Source organism: Pyxicephalus adspersus, chromosome 7, assembly GCF_032062135.1.
Source record: "Pyxicephalus adspersus chromosome 7, UCB_Pads_2.0, whole genome shotgun sequence".
Lineage (NCBI taxonomy): Eukaryota > Metazoa > Chordata > Amphibia > Anura > Pyxicephalidae > Pyxicephalus > Pyxicephalus adspersus.
In genome coordinates, this window is record NC_092864.1 from 24,042,266 (window position 1) to 24,058,954 (window position 16,689).

Consider the following 16,689-nt stretch of genomic DNA (forward strand, 5'->3'; position numbering starts at 1 on the left):
AACAGTGATTCAAATGCTGTGAATACAACACAAAACAGGGAGGTGAAGCCTAAATGTTTTTGGCTGCATAAACAGAAGCTTTGCTTGTAAAAAACCAAAGTCCTACCAATGCTCACTACACCAGTTTTCTTGATTCAAAAACAACCAGGCATACTTAAGATTGCCAGAATACACTTGCCTCAATGATAATTTTGAATTAGAAGATGGGGAGAAGAGAGGTCAATGTGTGTTCAGAAGCGTCATGAATGTCTTTTTGCAAAGTCCGAATATGAACAGACACATACACGCACACTCAGTACTAAAAATATTTATAGTAAGTAGCAAAAACCAATCCATTCACCGAACTGAAATCATTTTGACTGGATGGAGCTGGTGTGCATTTACCATGCTATTGTGCTTCTGTCATGTGACATGATTTTCACACCAATGCACTCACCCACTAGTATGATAAAGGAGAAAAATAATCTCTAGACCAAGCTTACATATTACTATTTTTACAGTAAATTAACATAACATACCTTAAAATTGGGCTGTGCAAAGCACCGAGCCACAGCAATCATGGAAGCGGTCAGTGGTCCAGACACCCCAATTGTAGTGAGAAACTCGGAAATGTTCGGAGTTAGTCTGAATGGGACAGGGCGGTTGGCATCCAGATCTCCAGTGGCATCATTTATATCAAAGCGAAAGTAGGCCACATTAAGTTTGCCAGTATCCTATGAAAAGAAAAATGTATTAAAAGAGAGTTAAGAATCTAAATCAAATGCTGTAAAACAAAACACCAATAATAGAAGAACAAAGTGATTCTACTAAATTTTCACTGTCCAATCACAGGCTTGCTGGACCTCAAAATCAGACTGTACTGCACAACTGCAGTGCAGTCTGCAGAAGGTCCGGGATCTGCTTTGTGACTGCGGTGCCTGGATTAAGGAAGGTCGGAAGACAATTACAAATCTTTTATGTAGTAAGACAGCTCACATATATGTATTCAGAGTGTATTTAGCTCAGAGTTGAGGTTAAAATATCTTCTCAACCCCCTGAAGACAGTATTTATGAAAGAAAAAAAAAAATCTTTTTACAAAAGGGGGTTTATAAAATATAGCTTATAAAAGAAGAATGACATCTTTAATAGAAATTTTTGCCAACAGGTAATCTTTTGGTAGAGTAAAGATAGAAAGTGGGAACCATATGTGGAACACAGCCAATGGTCTATTGTTGGGAATAGAGCCAGGATAATAGATAATGTAACTCCAGAGTTATATCATTAATGCTTGGCGAATTAGTGAAGCATTCTCAGAGGCTATTGTGCCATAGTTTGCAAGTATGCTATGTATAAATTATGGCAAAAGCTGGCCATCCACCCCTCCAGTTTAATTTCTTTTTAACCAAGCGAGTTTGTGTGAATGGGAAGCTTAGGAAAATCAAAATGTAACCTTAAACCTTACCTACAGAAAACAATTTGCCATTTATTTGTTTGTTTTCCTGTTCAGTCCATATGTTATATAAGCTGCCATTTTAGGCTAGAGGCGGCTTAAAAAGTGACAGTTGGCAGGATTCTTTTGTGGGATTCCGGGGATAAACTAGCTTGTAATTCACATTCACTGATCCTTTAACAAGATATGGGATTTTGCGAGAACATTTTCTAGTCCCTGTGATAACAGTATATTGAGCTACTGTGCTTTCTGTAGTTTTTTTTATTTTTTAGAACTTTTAGTACGCAGTTATAACCTTGGGCTGAACGGGTATTCTAAAACGTTGCCTAACAGCCACACAAACATACGGCTTAAACTCTACGGCGACCAGACGGAACAGGAACAGTTAAGTCTGCTGTGCAATTATAGGAGGATTTGTACGGTTATGTTCAGCATGAGTGGTCTGATCAACAGCAGAAGATTTTCTGCTTCTTCAAATACTCCACACACACCTGTGCAATCTGCAGCATCTCTGGATTCAGCCTGTTCAAATGAAAGACGAATTCTGCAAAGCCGATCAAAGCTAGCTGGATGGTAAACATCTTTCTGAAGGTCCAGTAGTCCGTGGCATTGGGGAATGTGTGCAAAGCCCACTCTTTCAGCATGCTGCGTGGGACCATGTTACTCTGCACCTCTTTCAGGATGTCACGCAGAACCTGTAATAATAGGAAAAGCATCTGCATTATTATCCATCAGCTTAATCAGTTCTATTTAAAATGTGTATATTATGTCCTAGACATAGTGATCAGAGCCTCAACTGAAAAACTCTTAATTCTGAGACAACCACGAAAAAAAGTCGAATAAACTATAACCCAAGCCTGTAGCTGTTGGGTCAATGCTAATAATTTATATTGACTTTACACCACTAAGAGCAAATCTTGCCTTCTTCCATTCATTTGTAAAACACCAGAGATTCATTGGTCTGTAAAGTTCCTGATATCTTACAGGGTCCTGCATATAATTCATCCTTCCACAAAGGCACACAGGTTTATTTGAAGACTAGCATATATAGTTGCAGACACAACAGGTCAATAAACTTGTGTCACAGTTGCCCTTTTGCACCATGGAAAGTTTATTAAAAGTCATGTCACACTAGGATTAGATAGAAATAGCATTTCATTTTAGGGAGCTTTAACAAACAAATTCTATTTAAACTATGCCGCATATGCCCTTGTACTGTCCTTCATACAACACTTCACCTTGACTGACCAAGCCCAATGGTGATCTCAGTGCATGAATTTGATTTATAAATATCTCAGACTTCCTTTGTCCTGTCCATAATAAAGTATACTGAACAGGGCCACTTCGCTTGGTGTATTCAGAATGACAATTGGTGAATAAAATCTTATGCACTGGAAGCTATTTTTCCTTTTATCATAAAAGCCATTTACTTCAATTAGGGAAATTGCTTTCCTTATTGGACTTTAGGACTTCTGTCACATTAAGCCACAAGGTCTCATAATTCACCAGAGGCTATGCATTAATCTGCAATGTATGCAGAGCGAAATCTGACTTTGTTGCAGAAACTAATCCTTATTACAGAAGGCTGACCCCTGTTTGATGGCAGACGGAGCAGCAAATCCACAAGGAAGTCTATTATGATTACAGCTATAGTCATTTACTGGAAAGACCTGAAAGATCTAAGAAATACAGCTCTTTGAAATCATGCTACCTTAAAGTGTATGCCCAGCTGTTTTTTTTTCTTTTTAGTTTTGGATAAAGTGTGTAAGAAATACCTGTGAGGTTTTTACAACTATTTGGAGCGTCTAAAGATTTCACCTAACCTATTCTCCCAGTGACAACACATAGAAGTTATCTAAAATCTCCAATAGCAATGCAGACAAAAAAAGATTTTTTATTAGTAGACAGGGGAGGCTAGAACCCTTATCAGATTTTTGATTATGCCTGTGGAGGTACTGCAGATTTTTCCTTACTTGCTGTCTGCTGAAACAGTTGTCACAGTCATAAACAGGGTGAGGAAAATCTCCCTAACCTACCCTCAGATAACAGTAAAAACCACTCTATCCAAAGCCTAAACCTTTTCCTGCCAGATCTTGGTTCCATGTAAATAGCTTGCTGGCCAATTAATACTCTCACTGGACAGAAAACCAATAGGTGAGCTGGACTTAATGCTGCAGGGTAGGCATTACATCTGTCTCCAGGCGAGACCTCCTCAGCAGAAACACGTTGATCTGAAAATAGCAGAAAGAAGGCTCTTCTGGATCAGGGCACTCCGTAGTCTCCATAAAGGCCTATTCCCATTAACGCCTGTTTATGCACGTGTTATTGCAAATATTGGCAATGCACCTGACATGCGTTGTGGTGCAAATCTGCCATTGATTCCTAATGGCACCGCAAAACGCACCATGCCAATACACAATTGTTTGTGTATTGTTCTGCGTTGGGCAGCCTATTCAAATGAATGAGCCTCCTAATGTAATTGCACACCAGCCGCAATGCAAAACACTGCGCTTTCAAAAATGCACACTGCCATAGTGGGAATAGGATATATTAGTGGCACTTTTCTTTTAAAATATTAAAAAGGCTGCCTCTTTCACTTTAGGAATGGCAAACTAAATCCATCTCTAGAGATATTTACAGGAAACAGAAGAAGCAAAAAGATTGTGCATATGCAAAATGTACAGCAGATGACCATGTTCACATAAAAAGTCTTGTCCAGCTGTTCAAGATGACTAAGCCTATAATCATCTTAGGCTGAGCTCATTTACACTGAAATGACATACTTGTATGAAAATGGATACTGCATGATGATTAAACCAGATCAGGGTGTAGAATGCCTCTACAGTGCACCTTCCAAATTCATTAATCAAAGATTCCGTACCTGATGACTGGCTTGAGTCCCTCGCGCTTGAACTGTAGCCAATCTGTCATAGTAACGTGAAATAGGGTTGTCATGCTCGATGCCTTTCTTGGCACATCGCTGCTTATAGATCTCCACCAAGGAGAGAGAAGAGGGATTGTCTTCAACCAGACGCATCTGCGGTGAGACGGCCACAACACGGGGGACTGCAAATTATTGTTTGGAGAGGGAGCAAGGGAAGGAGAAGAGAAGGAGGGAAATTGATTAATGCAACAGGAAAGTATTGCAGACAGGGAAAGCCATAACATCACTGTGTAAATATCTCTGCCTGACCAAGAAACCAGCAGAAGAAGGCACAGAGAATGCGACATGGCATTCATTTAGAATCATTATATGTTTTAGCTGCAAGACTTATCTTTACACTTACAGCTTTCCTTATTTTCAGCTTTGCTCTTCATTTATGGTAAAATTTATGAGGTAGGTTCCTGGCCATTTACAGGATGAGGTCAATTTTCCCACACTGTTATACCTAATTTTTCATAAATCAGCCCCCAACACACTGCTCCTCTTCTCTGCAGCTGCTAACAATACTTCTAGATATAAAAGGAGAAGGTGACAGAGCTGGGATGTAGCAGGCAATGACCAGGCTCAGGTACTATCCTACAACCAGGAAAGAGATGTCACAACCCTGGCATGTTGCGGACTGTGGTAATTTCTGTTTTGGCTGAATGTAAAAAGGAGCACTAGTAAGGCAGGTATAGGTGGGGCTGTAGTTAGCCTTTTGCAAAGACATTCTTTGACCTTTAATGGGGCGATATTGTCCTTTTAAACGTCAGCTTTGCGAAATTATCTTTTTAGTGGAGTGTGAAAGGCTTTGACACCCAACCTTGTCTTTAGTTCCTCTAAGCACCTTTCAAAGGCTGCTATAAAAGGTGACAGAGTGATCTCTTAGGGCTGGACCTACCCACAGATGACCAGTGTTTACTGTTTTGCAAAGGTCTGTTAGAAAAAATGCCATGTAAATGCTGGGCCTTACAATAAAGGGTGATAGCCAACCAAGCTAACACAAGAGATGACCACCATTATCTACAGAGCAATCACACAAGACACACAAGGATGCCTGGCCCTGAAATGGTCCAAAATTAGGAAAAAAAGGCTGCATTTGAAATGTGTATTTGTATTTTAAAATCTTATAATGTGGGTAGGGGATGAGAAACTTGGAAACAAAAATGTGTGTTACATTTACCCTTCAAAGCAAAGGCTTCAGTTCAAGTTAGCTAAAAAAAACATTTGGGAAGCAGAGAATGGCTTGATAAAGTGATTTGAGATGTGCTAGCTTTCTGATAATTACAAGCTCATTAGCAAAAAAATAGGTCACGTGTTTTCTTACTCATTATTCAGTGGGCTCTCGCCTTCTCTTTCCAGTTACAGCAAGCAGGGGGTGAGAATAACCTTCTCTGTGGGCAGCCCCTGCTTTATAATGGGATAATCAACCCTACAGGAGCTTAAGCACTTTAAAATATTTATTAAACATGTATTTATAAGAAAACATTCTAAAATGCCATTCTATTTATAGGAACACAGTCCATACTCTTATTTGTGATAATATTCCTTTCTGTAAGAACAGTTACCATTGCCAATGCCATAATTGCCTCTGTTAAACGTAAGAACAGTATTAGGGACATATATTAAAAAAAACACATATAATAGGAGCAACTGATTTCAACTAGAAGAAAGGGAACTGGATTTATGGCCAGCAACAACATATATTTGTTTTCTCCTTTTGGACTAATAATATTTATTATGTGATTTGACAGGAGGTACTAGACAAGGGAATCTTCTTACCCGTAAAGAAAAGATGGCGTTTTGTGGTCTCCTTTCTCTTCTCCAGGCATGGATTCAGTAGTCTCAGCAGCTGTAAAACCCGCTCCTCCCTGCGGGACTCTGTCAGGCAGGCGTCATTCATAACTAAGTATGGGTAAATCTTGCCATTGTGCCCACGTATGTAAAGCCTTCTGGCGGCAGTGTTGTGCTTCTGGACAATCTCTACTCTAGGCATAAATCTATCAGATGAAAAAAAAAAAAAAAAGAAATCACATTTTAGATATACTCGTACTAAATACATGAAGAGTTGCATCTTAAATTTTATCATGCAATGTCAACAGTCTCTGGTAGCCAAAACATTAAAAGCAAAGGGTGTTTACACTGCTGACCACCTTCTATAAATGCTAGTTGCAGCATATTCATTCCAAGAAAAATGACAATTAGTATTGAAGTAGTGGATTGATTGTCACTTTTCTAGTGCACATATTAGAAAAAAAACTGATCTAAAGGATGCACATTTTTATGGAAAACTGCATTCTGTAAAGCTAGGAGGAAGAGCTGGACACTCCAGGAAGAAGTCGGACGACACCAACCCCCTTTACCTATCTGGAATTAAATGAGCTGCCTTGGCACCTTGTGCTCACAGCTAAACCTGAGATTATTCTCATCTTTACAATGTAAGATTTTATTGCACATTCTATGGCTCTTAACTAGGTTGTAGGACCACCTACCGTACTTTTCAAGTTTGCTATTGATGCTTCAGTCTAACTTTTGCCTAAAGCTAAAATATAAGCACTTGTCAATTCCGCCATTACATATTAGTTGTATCCAGTAATATATACAAGTAAGGTCCCAAATGCAACAACATGTAAATGGGAAGGGGTTAAGCCAATTGACGTTCTTGAAACAACTGGGATGAGTGAGCAGCTCATAAAGTATGAGAGTATGTGGAGGCTTAATGTAATAGGTTTCAAGCCATAAAATGAGAACTTTTGATTTTGTGTGAAGGGGAAGGTGTGATGAGCACAGCTGTCCTGCCAAGCTGTAAATGCATTCTCTCTAGCAGTCAGCAATGTAAAATGACTGGGAAGATGTTCCTGCACAGTGTCCATGGTAAAATCGTTCAAATTTTCCAGCAGCCTTCAACAATGCTAAAACAAACTTTTATTATTTATTACTGCAACCGTAATATAATATAATCGGGTATACTGTATGCACCAAAAGGTTTAGTAAACCTTGCTACTAGTTTTACTGCCCCTCAAAGTGTACTCCATGAAAAAAAGAGCTGAATAGCCGGCTCAATAAGGTACAATTATTGCAGGAAGGAGGGGAAATGTGCCAGAAATGTTTTTAGCTTTCCTTGACTTTGCAAATGCTTAGTGCGTGGCTGCCACGCTTACCCTCTGGGTTCAATAGTTGAGTAAAGGAGTCATAACAGATACATTGATGAAGATTTACAACTTATTTTTTATTTTTACGCTTGCTTAATTGTGTGGCAGCAACTGTCTGCTACAGCCTTTCAATCGGCTAAAGAAGCATGATGCTGATTGAAGCTATCTACAAAGAGATCACTGCTACCACATGAAGTGCACCAGTCCTTCTTTACAACATGCACGGGACAGACTTTTCTACTCACAATGTGGCTCCTTTCTAGAAAATTAACTGTAAAACTTTGTACACTTTTTTAGTGCATTTGCAATGTAGTTTGCTGTATAGGTTAAGTGTCTATGGGTGTTGTTTATCTGCCTTCGATGGGCTTACAACACATCTGAAATACAGGTTGTTGTATTTCACTGAGCTTTTTCGACGGCAGTTCAGAGGCTGCATTTGACCTGCGTTTCTTTGGATGCAGTATGTCCTCATCAGACAATTTCAGCTGCAGGCAAATCATGCCAAATGCAGCCTTCTCCTGTCAAATTCCATTTGCCACCCAAATTCTTGCATTTTATTAGCTATTAAAACACAAACGTATTTGCATTTTAAATGCACTACAATAGCAATCGCAGCATTTGAAAAGAATGCCCCTGGACACTTACCCTTACCATGAAACTTCAGTTAACAAAGGTTAATTGTCAATGCACCTAAACATTAGTCTGTCAAATGTATTCAAATTCATTATAGGGGAAAGCATAAAACATACATCTGCTACAATGAACAAAAATACATAATAAAATACTGCAAAATAATTGAGAAACTAGATAAGGAATTGATGGAACACATCAAAGTATTAAACTATAAAATCAACCTGTTAACAGCTTTGTACAGTATAGGTAAAAATGTTCAGAATTTTGTGATGCCACAGAACACTCTATTCATCTCTAACACCACAATGATGCACTGAGGTAGGACAAAGCATGTCTAAGCAGCCATCTATTCCCTAGCCTCTGTTGGATGTGAAAGGAATTCATTTCTTCCTTTAGTACGTCTAAATAAGATTCATTTCCTGCTGTGTCCCTTTAAAAAATATTTTTCTGACCTGGCCTGCTGTTATCTGTCAAGGACTACACTTGGGAAGCCATTAGCCGGCTGCATTCAATTTTTCTTTGTATTACGGCATTTTACTATCAAGAAAGGACAATGCCCTAGAACTGTCATGGCAACGAGAGAAATGAGAACACATTTCCAGAACAATCAGGTAGCAAGGTAACGCTAAAAGTGGTACCCGAAATGGCAATGGTAATAAACAATTCATCATAGTCTGACAGTGGCAAGGTCACGCAAGTTCCAAACAAAACTTGCTTTAAATGTGCTGTCAATCGCATAATTTGTATCATAAAAGCAATTGTCTGCATTTTCTTTGTGTCCAATACAGCGTTTCCTTTACCTGGCGATTTTGATGTAATAATGTGTGGGTTTCGGCATTAGGAATTCCCCTGGAATCTCGACTTCTGCTGTCTGAGCGGAGAAATTGCTCAAGAAGCGGCATTTCTCTTCGATCAGGAAGAATTTGGGGAGCTGCTTTGTTTTGGCCTCCAGAATTTTGATCCACTTTTTCAGTTTGGAAATAAGATTGTGCAGCTTCATGGAACCCGGGACGCTGAAGTCAAAGTCTAAAAACACAGATAGAAAATAGATATTTTCAACAAGTGAAATGAGAATATTTTTTTCTACAGTTAATACAGTTAAATAATACATTTGTGCAGATCTTTGATTTAAAGAATTGTGACAAATGGCAGATGGTTTCCAAAAGGGCACTGTAACATATGCAACTTTGTAGCAGAGATTTGAAGCAGCTACAAATATATCTGGCAGTTTTTATCTGGCTGCAGAGCTGCAGCTGCAGGATGTTGGGAACATAAAAACCAACCAAAGCTAGTGATTCTGCAGCTAGGTCCAAGTGCTACAATAAGTCAATCCACTTAGCAACAAAACCACAAATCACAGGAATCACTGACGCAGACCGTATTAACTGCAATCCATTTATTTCCAGCAATAAAAAAAGTGAATAATATAATTTGCATTAGGGTTACATTGTATGGGCAGCGGTCATTTGTAAATGGTGCATTCTAGAATTTAGAACATTTCAAAGATGTTGAGTTTAAAAAAAAAAAAAAGTTGTTTTATCTGCCTTGCTGTCAACCCCATCAATCTCTACTCTGATGCATAGCTATTTCTGCGTGAAGAATATTCTGAATTTGACACTTTCAGGTGTATCTAGTTCCTCCTGGTGATCAGTCATCACTTCAAGACACAGGGGTACGAGCTAGTAAATGTTACCACCGGAAGGGGCATCAGACGTCTCATAGTATTTAGCAGCAACTGACAATGAAGATCAGTGAGACAAGTAAGTATTGACCGTATTCTCTTAAAGGCACTGAGTCTGTTAAACGTAGTTACAATTGAGGATCTAGCTAAAACTTTTTTGTTTAATTGCTGGAAATATCTACCCTCATTTGGCCTGGTGACCAATATTACCAAAGCAAACAAGGGAAATCTAACATTTTGCAGTTGTTAACAAAAAGCAGTAAGGTGGTTATTTTTCAGTAGTCAACTGCCAATTATGAAATTTTATCCTTAATTTAGAAAGGTATCCTTTGCCAAAAAGGGTCTCAGATGCAGATTTTATAATCTTTTCCCAAGCTATTTACAGTTAGAGCAAACATTTACTTAAAGCTCCACTTTAGGTCCTTAAATAAAAAAGCGAGGGCCCCTTTTGCACAGGATAAGCCATGTATTTACCAGGAAACATAGCTGCTTTACCTGCACTAACAACGATTACTATGACTACTGAATTCTGATAATATATACTTCTAGGCAATGATAGCAGCTTTTATATGAGGCATGCCCAGTGTCTGTTGGGCAATTCAGAGCTTTCCTCCTCATCTAGGAGCCAAGAAAAGATTTTAAATACATAAACAGATCTTCTAAGGTTAATAAAGTGAGTCTTCCCTCCCAGTCATTCTGTATTGAAAAAGACTTTCCTAAGCAAAGTAAAGCCATTAAACAGAAAGAAGACAAAAAAAGAATATCAGAGCATTAACTGCAATTGAATTTCTGATAGTGTGCAAACAATCACCGGCACTGAGAGAATCCACTGCTGCCTTTTAGCCTGCTGGCCTTCATCCATTAAATTTAATCACATGGTTCACGTCTTCCATTATCTACTGTCATGCAACTGCAGGGCCACACAGGCTGCATCACAGAGAGCTTATTGGGTGTGAGAAATGTAGGTCATACTTAAAGCTGGAAGCTACTTTCATGTGAGTCCCATCAGCCAATTTCCCAATTACAGTCTACAACAAAAGCAGGAGAGAGACTGACGCACTACTGGATACAGGAGGAGGTACTGACCTCGACTACCCAGTATGGTTTGACACAGAACTCACTTGCAGACATATGTATCAAGAGAAAGGATACACTAAAAGGCCAAACAAATACCTGTGGTGAACTGGCTCTTTAGTTTCTGAAAGACTGGATCTTGTGCTGTTGCTTGGGCTCTTCTGGCCAGTGACTCTGAGGCAGCACTTGAAAACATGGTGGACACATTGGAAACATTCTCTAGTCCCACCCCAAATGTGCTCACTAGCTTTTTCACAAAGTTTAAGGTATGTGGGGTGATTTTAGCATCAGAAACTGCTCCACTTTTCTCAAAGGCCACAGAGTAACATTTGGCCAATCCTTGCTGCAGCTGACGCAAGACCTGTAGTAGAAAGAATTCCAGAACATTAAACAATCTCAAATGAGACAAAAGCTTAAAAACTGATCATTTAATTGTGTTTGCAATAAATTAATAAATGTAGTTTTTTTTTCCTTTTTACACAGCTAAAATAAACCCCATCTCAGGGCAAAAATAAATCCACCATGCTGGCTATAGGGTGGTGGCATCACTCAAGTCATGTTGATCAGGTTAAGGTTGGCTGCACTTTAAAAGCACACTTCCTGTAAAATTGTTTTATGCATGACTCGGTAAGTAAACCCAAACTTCCACACAGCACTTGCCTCTTCGTGCCAGTTCTCTCTGAACCAAACCATCTGGTCCACGATACCCTCCAGTGATGACAGCAGAGTGGGGTGTAACTCCCGCTGCATGTGCATAATTCTGCTGCACCTCCACATTGGTGCTGTGGCTCTGATTGGTCCTGGGTCAGAGGCAGAATGTGATTGAGTGCCGACTGAACTTGGCTGGTGTTGTCCAGAATCTGTAAGAAAAAAAAAAAAAAACGATCAACTTATAACTGATAATAAAGTTATCACACCATAAGCTACAGGCTTCTGTTTTTTTGTTACAAGTGTATTAAAAGCATCATCCCTTATCATATCTTTTAACCCTTTATGGTTACTATCAGTACTAAGTAGAACTTTTAAAAGTTTCACTTTCATAAAGGAGAGAATAAAGAAAAGGGAAATTGTTTTTTTTTTCCTCACTAGTGAGGCATCATTGTTATAAACTTTTGAAAGTAGAAACAAGACTAAAGCTACGTACACACTTCCAATTATTATCGTTGGAAAACGAACGACGAACGATCCTGCACGATATCTACGAACGATCGTATAGCACCGATACTGCACATAGAGATAACGACACGATCGTTCGTAGATATTGTACACACAATAGATACGATCGTTTGAGCGATAGAGGAACTATGTGCACGACAGGAAAGTGAACGAACATTCGTTCATTACGCATGCTCAGATCATGGACGATCAACGAACGACCGTACACACGAACGATGTTCAACGATCGTCGTCCAATCCGATCCGCCGGTCCGGTCGTTCGTTTCCAACGACTTTCCTCGCTCGTCGGCGTCGTTGGTTACTTTTTTTACGAACGATTTTTGCCCAATCGATCGTTCGTCGTTCGTTTTGAACGATAAAAATTGGAAGTGTGTACGCACCTTAAGTTCTAGGCACCCGTTGATGGCTGGTCCTGTTTACAACACACGCCAACAGGTCATTCTTTGATACACAGAGATTTGTATAAAGCTGTCATTACAATTAGTTAAGATTTTGGTCTACTGTATAAAGAGATCCAAGGTCTGTTAGGGAAAGCTTGACCAATACATGGCTTGGTAAATGGCAGGCATCATAGCCTGACCTATAATCTGTAGGTGCCAAGGGCTCTTAAAAGTAAGAAGAGTAAGACTGGATTCATGTCCAAGACAGGTATGAAAAAAGGAAGCAGTGAACAATTTCAATGTGCACAAACGTACAAAGCGGCATTAAATTGTTTTCTAATGCGAGGTAGACTCTGTGACCATTTTATATAAAACCTGTTTAGAAGCTGCAGAAGAAAAATGTTTAGTTAGTGGCAAACCATATTTTCTAGTCTTTTCTCCTATACGCGGTGTCAGCACACAAAAAGGAACCATGAAATTACTTCCTTCCCTGGTGCAATAAATGTGTAAAAATCAAGAGATTTGATTCTCTTAAGCGTAAGACTCACCACTCTTGTAACGCTCCCTCTGCTCGATCTTCAGCGTTAAATAAAGAGTCCGGATGGGAAAATACACAGCTTGAGGATAAACTCTGCCAACCTGAGCAAGACAAAGAACAGACTTTAATGCCATTTCTACTTTGAGGTAAGGAAAACTTGCCTGGTACAGGCTTCTTAACTAAATGATGGCACCTTTCTGAAGGATTTTGGCCTGTTTAAGCCACTATATCAGTTCTTAGCAAAAATGAACAGAGGAAGGGAAACTAGTTAGGTGAAAAATACACAAAAATGCAGAGTTTTAGTGATACCCTTTAAAGGACAACTTAAGATATTAAAGATCCAAGTTTTCAAAATGCCTTTGATCCTATTTAAAGGCTTTAAACAATTCTAAAAGTGATTCTGAAACCCACATAATTATACACAGAAATTCCAAACATGCTTTGTAGAGCTCTAAAAAAATATGGCTTAAAAATATATCAACCTCCATCACAAAGAGGAAAAAAACATCTATCATTACAGAGCATGTTGCATATAACTGTTAGCCAATGTCATCTCTCAGCATGGCAGACTGCAACTGTGTCCAATTTGCCTTGTCAGCACTTTTTCTCAACACCTTTTGCTAAGGGTCAATTAAAGAACATTCCCTTCGATCATCTTTCCGTATAAAATCAAGAGACAGCATAATATGATCAGCACAGCAAGATAGCAGCAAACGGCTAATGAAAAAAAACAGCAGTCATAATGACACCAGCAAGTCTATAAATGAGGCCACAATTCCCAGTGTACCAAGTAGTGCATGTTGGCAGTGCCCATTAGAGGGTAACTTTACGCCGCATAACTGAACCACCAAAGGCGTAAAATATCTTTAGTGTAAAGAGAAACCACTCTTACCAGAGTAGCGCCATGGCTGCTCGGTGACAAATGAGATATCTGTAATGCAGCATTTTGCCTTTGAAAAAATATTACATTAGCTCCTAAGATTTACCCAGCCACACTTTTCACAATCTAGTCAGGCGATTGTCCATCTAATTTTATCTGTTGCTTAACGAGGCATATGTAGATTCATTTTAATACAATGACATCTCTTTTGGTGAAAGGAGTCAATAGGGTAGAAAATGTCTTTATTCAAGGCGTGGTATGCTCTTGTATGCCTATTAACTATATGTGATCCATAATTTATTCTCCAAATTGTTGTTTAAAGGAGATAATGAAGTATGATGTGCCATTACTTCAAATATTCAGCTTGTTCGAAAGTATAAAAATACCATCTTATTGCTTTATTTAGTAAGGTCAACTAACTGGATCACAAAACTAGCTGTCCAATCTTAAAGCGTTCCTAAATTCAGAATTTTCACTTTAAGTAAAAGGGTTGTCTACCCTTTTATGTAAAGTAAAATGTCTGTTTGTGTTTTGTTTATAAAAAAAAAAAAAAAAAAAAAAAGGTGCAGCACCACCCCCTAAATCTCGATTGCCCAGGAGATCAAGAATGAATGGGAGCGGAGAGCCTCCAGGGATACCTACGTCACGCATCCAGGGAGGCTCTTGGCTACTCCTTCTGCGCATGCCCGAGCATCTTGGGCATGCGCAGAAGCAGCCCTTTCATCAATAGGGAAAAAAATTGCAGATCTCATTGATCAGTGCGAGATTGGGTGAACTAGGAAGAAGAACCAGGAAGAAGAGAGAAAATGGCGGCGCCTGGTGCTCCCTCTGCACCGGGCCAGGGATTTTGATTACAGATAAAAATAGTTGGAAAACAAACAGCTACTTTTATTCTCTTTGGGCAAAAACAAATGCAATCAAATATTTAACTGAAGCCAAAACGTATTCAGTTTTGGATAGATTAGGATCAATACCCTTGACTTTTTTCTCATACTTTCTGTACTGCAGACACATCAAGTATTCTCTCAAAACAAAGAAAAACCCCATTATTACATGTGCAGTGTCACCACTGCAAAGGTTCACCATTATTCCTGTTCCCCTTTATGTGCAAAAGACAATGGTCGCAGAAGAACATACTTTAAAACTTCCTGCCAATATAGACAGTAATAAAAACATAATCTGCTTCAAACTTTTCTGCTTTAGCTAAAACTGGAAAAAGTGTTTTGCTTTTGATACACAAATTACAATATGGCAATTGACACTTTTGCATGGTCTCAGAACATACTGAAATCTGTAATTTCCTTTCCTGCATTCTCACCCAGCATGGAAACGTCAGGCAAGAGAGGGGTTAAGGTGCCTTGTTCATATGCTGATGAAGTTAAACCACCTTGTGGTGGAACGTTTTGTCATAAGCGCCATTCTCCTAACAAGGCTTCATAAAATATGCACAAATCATGTCACTCGTGAGGCAGGACGCGAAAGTGTAATTTATAACAAGGACAGTGTTTCCATGGTAACCAGTGGCATAATGAAAAGGGCAGGATTCACACTCAATGACGGTTTCTCTATTCACTCTAGGGGAAGGAAACAAATCCTCACCATAAAAATAGTAGATTGCCATTAATGTAAAGAGATAACATCGAAATTGGCCTGGTACACACTCCCATTTGTTCCATTAAATACAAACAAAGGTTCAATAGGTAAATAACATGCCGGTTGGCTAATTTGGTGTGTACATAGGGCAAGTACATAAAGAGAAGCCCCCAAATTAATGCTAGGAACTCAGAGAAATGACCCCGGAGCTAGAGAGGGCAGTGCACATTTCTGCATTGACCAACAAAATATTGTGCATTCCCTCCCTCAGTACAAAAATAAATAAATAAAAATAAAAGTAGGCATGACTAAAAAGAAGATAAATGCAAAACTAAATCAGGTTTTATTTAGGGGAAATCCATGCTGAAAGTAATATATTGTTATTTACTTGTTAATTACTTGTTCCAGGTTATTGTTAATTACTTGTTCCAGGTTGATGGCTCAGGATAATAAATTTAGACAGCCAGAAAACTAGCATTTTTGGAAGGATCAACAATGCCCACTCCTCGAGAAAGATTCACTTTACATGTTAGGTAATGTTTTAGACTTTACACTTTTAGACTTTACACACACTTAATGTTTGTACAGTAGCTGCCAACAGACCTGCAGTACAGCACATTAAACAGACATAGCATGCATTGTGATGCGCTGTACTGAGCAAATAGAGTGCAATGTATGGCTAAATTCCTGGAAAGACTTTTTTTGCGGTCATTGTATATTATGGTACAATGACAGCAGGTTCAAAACAAATTAACAGCCCCGAAATTTTAAAGACATTTTCAAGAACATTTGGGACTTTCCTCTAACTTGGGTTTAGTTACGCCTTAATTGGCAAACTTGGCAGATCATGGATTATTAAAAATATCTAAAATATCCACATAGACACCAGAACCTTGGTGAGGCTGAACCACATAGATGTGTTCAAAATGTTGTGGACAAAACGGACAGTAATGGAACCAGTTGTGATGATGCATTTAATCAAAATGGCAGCCTGGTTGTAAAAACTGCAGCTATAATGAGTATTTAATATGTGGAGACTGCAAAGGGCAGAAGCACATATTGTACAATTCATGCAAAGAATTATCTGGCAAATACAGTAGCTAATGGAGATTTCAGGTTAAAATAAAAAAACAAATTAAACCAAAAATAACACCATAAAAAGGAAGGAAAGTCAAAAGAAAGTCATCCCCAGTGCTTTCCAGACAGAAAACACTAAAGCCTTTGGAACA

General features: G+C 38.9%; 1 protein-coding gene across 1 annotated transcript in view; it reads right to left on the reverse strand.

Moving 5' to 3' along the window:
• Positions 1-16,689, reverse strand: part of TRRAP (transformation/transcription domain associated protein) — a 94,672-nt gene that overhangs the window by 2,097 nt on the left and 75,886 nt on the right. Inside the window, exons 60-67 of the mRNA XM_072419071.1 lie at positions 12,998-13,088; positions 11,554-11,753; positions 10,993-11,254; positions 8,939-9,164; positions 6,136-6,353; positions 4,312-4,496; positions 1,922-2,125; positions 519-713 (exon numbers count right to left, since the gene is read on the reverse strand). Of these exons, the coding sequence (XP_072275172.1) occupies positions 519-713; positions 1,922-2,125; positions 4,312-4,496; positions 6,136-6,353; positions 8,939-9,164; positions 10,993-11,254; positions 11,554-11,753; positions 12,998-13,088 (1,581 nt within the window). The remainder of the gene's footprint in view (positions 1-518; positions 714-1,921; positions 2,126-4,311; positions 4,497-6,135; positions 6,354-8,938; positions 9,165-10,992; positions 11,255-11,553; positions 11,754-12,997; positions 13,089-16,689) is intronic.